General features: G+C 29.8%; 1 protein-coding gene across 1 annotated transcript; it reads left to right on the forward strand.

The window, feature by feature from the left end:
• Positions 1-6,600: 6,600 nt before the first annotated feature.
• On the forward strand, positions 6,601-8,922 carry LOC101221230. Its single transcript, XM_004143788.3, has 2 exons — positions 6,601-7,620; positions 8,417-8,922. The coding sequence occupies exons 1-2, from the start codon at positions 6,845-6,847 to the stop codon at positions 8,655-8,657; spliced, it is 1,017 nt and encodes a 338-aa protein (XP_004143836.1). The 5' UTR covers positions 6,601-6,844; the 3' UTR covers positions 8,658-8,922.
• The last annotated feature ends 68 nt before the right edge of the window (positions 8,923-8,990 follow it).

Consider the following 8,990-nt stretch of genomic DNA (forward strand, 5'->3'; position numbering starts at 1 on the left):
AATAGAACCAGATAATGTCACGAAGAAGTATTAAAATCTACTATCGGCATCAACTTGGTATTCAACAATAAAACATATGAACATGACAAATATAAACATTAATGGTACATATTTTTAATGAAAATAAGTTACATATACAACGACGTATATTACCAATATACTTGGGTTGTTAAGTTGCAACATATAAGCAAATTTGGTTTCATCCTGTAGGATTCCTCAAGAGAACCTCTAATCTCATCCAACGCAGTCTCACGTGCACGTCATGGTTTTTGGTAAGATATGATTAAACAATGTTCATCACGAACTAAATGAACTATATCTTTGGAAGTGGATAATTCATAACCAACTAAACTTATTTTGTTCTTTAAAGTCCTTGATAACCGTAAAGGTAACCTGTCTATGATCTAGTTTTAATATTTTTTGGCATTGCAGTTCATTCCAACATGTATATTCAAAATCGAACCAACTAAGAACCTATAATGTCCTATCCCCATGAAAATAATATGAGCACGCAATAACCAATATTTGTAATCTCACTCCAAAATCAACACTTCCTTGTTTGATTTTAAAGTATTGAAAATTGTCTCTAATAGCAATGACTTGAACGGACTGTTTCAACAAAGATTTGGTTGAAAATATATCGTGCAAAGTTGGAATCTAGCTTAGACATATCTATGTTTTCAAAAAAGCGACCCCTATCTAAATAGATTTTAGTTTGAAATGAACTTGAGAACAATGAACCCAAAGAAATTGCTAGAAGGACAACATAATGGAAAATAAGGGCAATATGTTGTTCAATGTTCAATGTTCATTGTTATTATATGGTAAACCCAAACATTGTTATCCTTTCCTTATAGCCAAATCCTTCTTTATGATATTATATAAGATCTAAGCAAATGTATATATCAATATTGTATATATCAATATTGTTTATATCAATAAAACTACCTAACTTGGATCTAAGGATATTCTACAAAAAAAATTTTATAGCACATTGTTCATCAATTATTATTTCGAACACCTAAAACTAACGTAATTGTTAGATTCGTTAAAAACACCATCAAAATAAACTGAAATGCCAAAAAAATATTAAAACTAGATGTCACTATATATTAATATTGTAAATAAGATGGGTATATATATATATACAAAAGCATAAAACAAAACTATCATAGCTTACAAATATATTAAAGTATATATTGATCATTTAAAATATATATAAAGTGATAGTATGTATGTATGATATTATCACCGTATATTATAGACACATTGAGAATGTGTCGTTTACTACTGTTTTAGTAATATTTACTATATAAACATATAATTTAAACTCAAATCATGTAGGAATGATGTAGTTTACTACATTTAGTTTGCAGTATATTTAAAATATAAATGTTTATATAACTAATAGTTTAACATGAGCTTAGCTCAACTGGCACTTGTATGTTTCTGTGGACAAGAGGTCTCAGATTCAAATCCACACCCCAACATTCATCTTACTGTATATCATTATATATGTGATATTGTATATATGAAGTGATATATATGTGTAAGCAATATAATAAAGTTAGCAATAAAAAAAGTGGTATATATGTGCAAGTAATATCTAGGTATATGTGATATTGTATATATGTGTAAGCAATATAATAAAGTTAGCAATAAAAAAAGTGGTATATATGTGCAAGTAATATCTAGGTAAAGTAGAATGTTGTGAGAAATTAAGAAAGACAACTAACTGAAAGGTTGAAAAAAACAAAAGGACGAAATAAACGGTGAAGAACGATATTGAAGACACTGAAATTGATGGGGAAAAAAGACCAAAATTGAATTATGAAGAATTGTTCTAGACCTGAATCTTTCATATAATTATGTTGGTTGGATTGAGTTGAATCATGATATATATGAGACTATCTTAGTGCTTGTTCGAACGAGATGAAGGACAAAAAGCATCAGAAATTGGAAACTCAGACAATCTTGCAGCTGAGATTGGAAGCATAAAGGGAAAGTTAGAGAGAACTCGACTCATTCAGGTTTCAACTCTAACCACATCATCTTTTTGTTTTATTTCAAATTTCATGAATAAATAAAAAATCAAAGTCAAATTTTAAAATATTTGTATTAATGCTTATTAATAATTACAAATATGGAAACTCGCTAATTGCCTAATATGTGCTAATTAATAATTACAAATATGAAAATAAGTTAAATCTACCTAAAACTTTTGTATGCTTTCCCTCAATCTCTTGTCACTAATTTTATTGTTTTTTTAATAATATATTTTCAAAAAAAAAAAAAAAGAGAAAAATTATTCTACTCTCTTTTAAAATGATCATTTTCAATTATAAAAATCTTTTTCCTTTTTTTTTTTTTTTTTGTTTTTAGGAAAATTATTCATTGCTTTAAGGCTCATTTAGTTGGATATCTATAATTTGTTGCAAAAATACATTTGTGTTCATGATTTAAATCACGTGAACAGTATATATATTTAGTTGTTTATATTTCAAAATGAAAATCATTCAACTTTAAAACTCACTTAGTTATGTATCTCTAATTTGTTCGAAAATATATACTTTCGAGTTCTCAAAATTATGTTGGTGTATATTTTTTGTTTTTTTATATTTCAAAACGTCTAGTCCTTTTATGGAATGAATTTAAATGGACTAATAATTATATCAAGTTAAACTTCAAACTTTTATAAGTATATCAATTCATTATCGTTGAACGAGAAATTTCAAACCAAACAATGATAAATGACTACGTCATCTCTCTAATTAATTAAGGATGGAATTATATAAATCATTATCAACTAGGAAGTTGACATGTGTTCCAAATAGGAATGAAGAACATAAATTGGCTAAATCTCGATGATGCTAAGTTGTTTTATGGTCACCATTGAATCGAATAAAATTAATTTGGTCTAATTTTATATTATTATTTATAGGTTTAAAGATAAATTGAGCTTGAAAATAGACTTTATTTAGTCCAAATGCTATATAAAACCTAAATCTATATTGTTGAATCCAAATGCAAGACTCGTAGATTAAACCAGCCCAAATCCACATAAAATCAATCTCGGAACTCTATAAATAAAAAAGCTATTTTTCTTTGAAATTCATAAACTTTTGCAATAATCGCTAAAATTATCCCAAAGGTGAGAAGAATAACTCTAAAGGCTAAATTACCCCTCGAGGCTCAAGTCCTGAAGGCCCCAACAATCCAACTTTGAGAATGTCCACACGCATAAGTTCAACTCCTAATGTATGGATGTTCGAGAACGTCCATACATTGAGTGAATGAATTAACTGAGAGAAAATCAGAAAATTAAATAATAGAGACAAAACCACGTGACATCAAATCAAGTACAAAGTTCAACTCTACTGAACACGCATTTCAAGAAACCATGTGTTGAACTTATAATTAAATAAATTAAATCTTGAGCTTTCATAAATTAAACATTACACAAAATGTTATTTGAAAATCGTTCTTGAATTTACTTAAAACATCAATTTTGTAAAGCTAATATGAAAAATCGAAAATTCGATTTTAAATTTATTTAATTTTTATAACTTTCACGTGTGGTAAATTTTGGGGTAAATATTGGTGGAATCAAATTGATCTTTTGGGGTAAATTTTCTTTCTCCTCCCCTGTGGTAAATTTTGTTGTAGTCACCGTCTCTTGCTTTTGGAACAATTTGCCTAGAAGAAGTAATGTGTTGAAAAGATGTAACATTTAGACTTAACGTCTAGACAATTCACGAATTTGTCTTGTATTTCGCTTGGTATAAGTAGTATCTCGCCTTGTTTATACATAATGTCTAATTTGACCGCTTGATGTCTCGTCTTGTCTGATGATCAAAATGCCTAAGGATCAGCTCCAATAACTTATCATGTACTAATCAATTTGTCTACTTGATCAACTTGTCTAGTCAAACGCCTACTACAAAATAGAAACTAGTTAATAAAGAAAGGCTGAGTCGCGGATCTCGCTTCTTTAAGACGTTTCCTGGCTCTACTCCTTTGTGCAAACAAATTTATATAGCCTTGTAGTCCCCAGAATAAAACAATCGTGTTCTTCGATCCAAATTGCATTGAGATTGATTGGAATACCAACACTCAAATGGACATTTTTGTTGCTCGAAAAACCATAGAAATATAGTTTGAAAAATAAGTTTTTCTATGTTTTTCTCATATATCAAAATGAAGAAGGAAAAGTGTTTTACATGGTGGATGAGACTAAAAGAGATGTTGTTAATTAAATAGGAAAAATTAATTATGGAAATGTTTGTAATTAAGGGAGGAAAACATTGAGAATTAAATACATAAAACGAAATTAAAACGTTTGATTCTTTCATGAGTCACTATCATAAAGATTTGGGCTCACCCTTACAAAAATAGCAAAAAAATATATTATAATAGAACACATGTCACTACATTTTCTAAATTACAAAAATAATAAATTTAAAAGTCGATAATCCTATGATTACCGTCTGATAGTTGTATGTTATCACTAATTTTGCCATATTCTCAATATAGCTATTTTTTAAAAATGTTTTTGTAATTTTGTGCAATTTTCCTAAAGGTTTTGTATTAAAAGACATATAATATCATTATTACATCTCATCTCGTCTAAGATGGCGACATGTGCGTGAAGAACTTAGCAAATCTTCTAGTCTTCTCGCCTAGGATGACAACTTACGTGTGAAGATTAGCAAATATAATCTCCTAGCCATCTCACTTTGGATGACAACATGCAACTTATTTACTTAACATTTCTCCTTTTCAAGCTCACAATTAAACGAGGATTTTGTAATAATGATATTTTTTAAAAATTTCATCAACAGTTGCTCGACACACTTGTTCTCATTACAACTCATCTCCTTTCATATGGTTGTTGTTACCGACAGATTTACTATAGGCCCAGGGGGCTCGAGCCTTCCCTCCCTCAACTTTATTGTCTTTATATGATATATATAAATAAAACAAAATAATATTTAGTATTTGTATGCAATTTAGTGGTAATTATGCTTGTAAGTCCTCATTCCAATCTTCTCTATGTAGATTTTTATTTTTTTCCTAAGTTACAACTCGAAGTCTGTCAATCAATTTTCTGAATCCGCCACTGGTTATTGTCTATACATAAAAAGAGTATTGTACTCTTTTTGTTCACAATAAAAATTTATCATGGTAAACATTTTGGAACGAAAAAAACACCATATATTTGTGTTCCTAAACTCATTATTTTGCAATTAATTATTTGTTATTTTTTAATAAAATAAGTTGTTATTTTATTTCGTGTCTTAGGTTGCATTAATAAAATCGAAGCATGTAAAAATCAAATGATATTATATGTAATCGTTAAACATATACGAGTGATATACAACTGGATTATATTTAAGTAACTAATAATCTTAGATTTAGGAAATTGAGATGAAAATAAGGGTAAGCATTTCTTTTCGACATTAATATAATCCCACTCACACTTTTAACTTTTTATTTTATATGTTAGTAAAATTAATTAATTGAAGAAATTCTTTTAAAAAATAAAAATATTGAAACAAAATATAGCAAAATTTATCCAACCTCTTGAAAGTTTTGCTTTTTTTTTTTTTGTTATATAACAATTTTTCTTAATTTTTTGCAATTAAAATTTATAGTTTAGAAAATTATATTAAAATTTAAATTATAGTCTCTCATTTTAACAACTCCAATTTAATAAATAAATAGATTATATATAATTTAATATACACATAAATTTTATTTTAGTTCAATAAATTAGTTTATATATATAAACAAATAAACTCATACTTATGTTTAAATAAAATGTAAAGAACCAATGAAATAAAACTATCAAGTAATTATATTTGTAATTAGTTAATGATGATTGGTTTCAATTAATTTCAAGTAGTTCTTATGAAAAAATGTTTAAATGAAAACAAATTATAAAAAAAAAAAAGAGTTGTTTTCGAAGTCACATTCTATATAACCTATTGAACACAAAACCTTAATTAAACTCACAAAACCTTAATTAAACTCGAAATCTTAATTATTGAAGTTGAAACTTTAAATTAGATATATATATATATATATATATATATATTAAAAGCTGTAAAAGCCGGAATTAAACTCACATACATTTCTTTTTATATTTTTCTTTTCTTTCTTTCGTTACTTTTATTATTATTGTATTGATATTATTATTGTTTCCAAATTTCAACATCTAAGATAAAAGAGATTTGAAATAGTTTATGTATGTGAGTATATGACTTTAACTTTACTAGTTATAAAAAAGACTAAGTTAAATTTAAAACTTGGTGGTTATGGTTTTGAAACAAAAAAAGAAATAGAATTTAGTTGTTTTATTATTAAAAATTATAACAAATCATTATGGTTTTGATTCTAATTATGAAAAGGTATGGATTAAATTCTAATTTTTGATTTTAGAAAGGAGTGAAATTTACCAATTGACCTAATTAAGTTTTCTCTCTCTTGCATGCAACGAGTAATTCTGTCAGTCACATTGTGACGACTCTAGGGATAGGATAATCCCTATCGTTATATATGGCAAGTTTTAGTTGCCAAATCTTGAGAGGAGCAGCAAGTCTTTGTTTGGAAATATGTTAATGGAGTTTGGCTTTGTTTTCTACAACAAGAGCAAGCAGTGGAAACCCTCTACCCTCTAAATGCATCGTTTCATTCAAAATTCTAAACTCCATCAATGGTGTCTCTTCAACCCTGTTAAATACCAACGCCCTTCCACTAATCCCTTCTTCTTCTTCTCTTCTTAAAGAACCAAGTTAGCTTTCTTTTCTTCTTCTTTTTCTTTTTAATTTTAATAATTAGAACAATGGCTTCTTCGTCCTCGTCTCTGCAAGATACTAATACAAATTACACTATAACACAAGAAGAATTCAACCTGTTTCACACGATCGACCGAAGCCTTTTTAGTCGAATGGTTTTTTCCCTGGGTCGGGAGCCGGAGGAGTCGGTTCGAGTGATGGGATTTTGGCTTTGGCTTGAGAAATATGGTGAAGAGTCGAATTTGGTTCATAAAATGTTGGGTCTGCCCGACGTTTTGGTTGATGCACTTTGTGATGAAGCCGTCATATCCTTGGCTTGTATACAAAACGACAAATTTCCATTTGAACCGGATTCGACCCTGGACATTCCTCTCATTCAACACGTTTCTAAAACTCCGGTTTCTCTCCGGTTCGTCCACCACAACCGGCTCGAAATCCTCCCTGGCGTTGCCAAGATGTGTAACGATATCTGCCGTAGAGCCTTTCTTGATATTCTCCAAACGCTTCATACACGGCGCGCGATATCACGCGCCCCCGCCGCCGTATCCATTCCGGCAGTTCAAGGCGAAGGGGGTGGCCGTGGAAGGGTCTTTGAGGGGGCTCCTCCGGTGACTAATTTTTTTGTACCCAGTTTTGGGTTTTTAGGCCTGGGGGGAGAGTGTTCGACGGCGGCGATTCGGAGTGGAATGAGTAGCTTGGAGTTGAAAAGTGGGAAAGAAGAACAAGAAGGGGAAGTGGTTCCGGCGGATCAAAGGACCATTTTTCTGACTTTCTCGAAGGGATACCCAATTTCTGAAGATGAAGTTAGAGACTATTTTGGCAGGTTTTTTTTTTTCTTTTTTCTTATTTTAATTTTGTTAATAATTAAGTAATGAATTAATTCTTGGTTCTTTTTCCCATATATCTCTCCATATTCCTCTGCATGTCGAAAATTTTGTCAAAGATTTTTAGATTGTAGCGAAGGGTCAGAGATTTTCTTTATGACACATATTGTTAAGTTTTCATAAAAGTGTATATTAAATTATTGTGGGGAAAAAGTCGGATATTGGAGCTTTTTTTTTTTTTTTTTATGAAATTTTGTGCTATTTTTTAGTCTATTAAATTTAAAATTTTTAAATAGAATTATAAAACAAAATAATCTTGTTATTTAATTCTAAATTTTCTAGTTTGTGTATCTATGGTTTTGAAAAAAAGGAATATCAAGTTTAGTAATTGAACCTAAATTATATATAAAAATATAAAAGGGAAGAAATTGAGGCAAATGGTGAAATCCTACCTGTTTTCTATATCATTCGAATTTGAAGGGAAGTTAATCTCCGAGTGGAGCAAATAAAGGAACACAAAATACCTTCTTTCTATAAATTTTTTATTAAAGAAAATAGCATAAAGAGCAACTTTGGGTTTTTTCCTTTTTTTTTTTTTTCTTTTTACCAAGTTTGACTAATGCAATTTTCTTTTGTTCTTTTTTGTGCATGAATATAGATGGTTGTTAGAGTTGCTTTTTTAATAAATCAAGACACCTAAAATGGTTTTTTTTTTTCTTCCCATTTTTCTTTTAGGGAGGAACTAAAATGTAATTTAAGCTTCTAATATTACATATATTTGTGGTGTTTGAGCAGAAGATATGGGAATTTCATAGAGAGCATTCACATGCAAGAGGCACACCCACCCGAGCAACCGTTGTACGCCCGGCTGGTGGTGAAAACAGAGTCCTCCATTGACCTCGTCCTTGAAGCAAGAACCAAGGCTAAGTTTTCCATCAATGGAAAACACGTCTGGGCTCGAAAATATGTTCGTAAAACTCCAATCAGGTCCTCTCCCAGACCACCTCCCCACCGCCATCTCCGTCACTTAGTCTAGCTCAATATGTTCGTAGAACTCCAATCAGATCCTCTCTCAGACCTTCTCCAACGCCAATCTGCTCCCTGATCAACCAACTCAACTCGCTTTTGTTCTCATTACTACATTTTGTACAAACAAGTAATCATCCTATGCTCTCTGTATCAAACCATAGTGCATAAAGTCTTAGAACTTTCGTTTCTGTTTTTTCGTTCTTCTTTTCTGGATATAAAGTTTATGTACTTAAGGAATAAGTAAAGTCTATGAAATTGGAAAATTGTGCGTATCTTGGGTGTTGTGAAAAGGGCCTCTAAGCATTGAAACAAACATCATAATTCCAATTGAAACAACACA

This window comes from Cucumis sativus, chromosome 5, assembly GCF_000004075.3.
Source record: "Cucumis sativus cultivar 9930 chromosome 5, Cucumber_9930_V3, whole genome shotgun sequence".
Lineage (NCBI taxonomy): Eukaryota > Viridiplantae > Streptophyta > Magnoliopsida > Cucurbitales > Cucurbitaceae > Cucumis > Cucumis sativus.

Coding starts and splice junctions, on each gene's coding strand:
- LOC101221230 (XM_004143788.3), top strand. CDS start 6,845: ATGGCTTCTTCGTCCTCGTCTCTGCAAGATACTAATACAAATTACACT. Junction 7,621..8,416: donor GTTAGAGACTATTTTGGCAG/GTTTTTTTTTTT, acceptor GTGTTTGAGCAG/AAGATATGGGAATTTCATAG.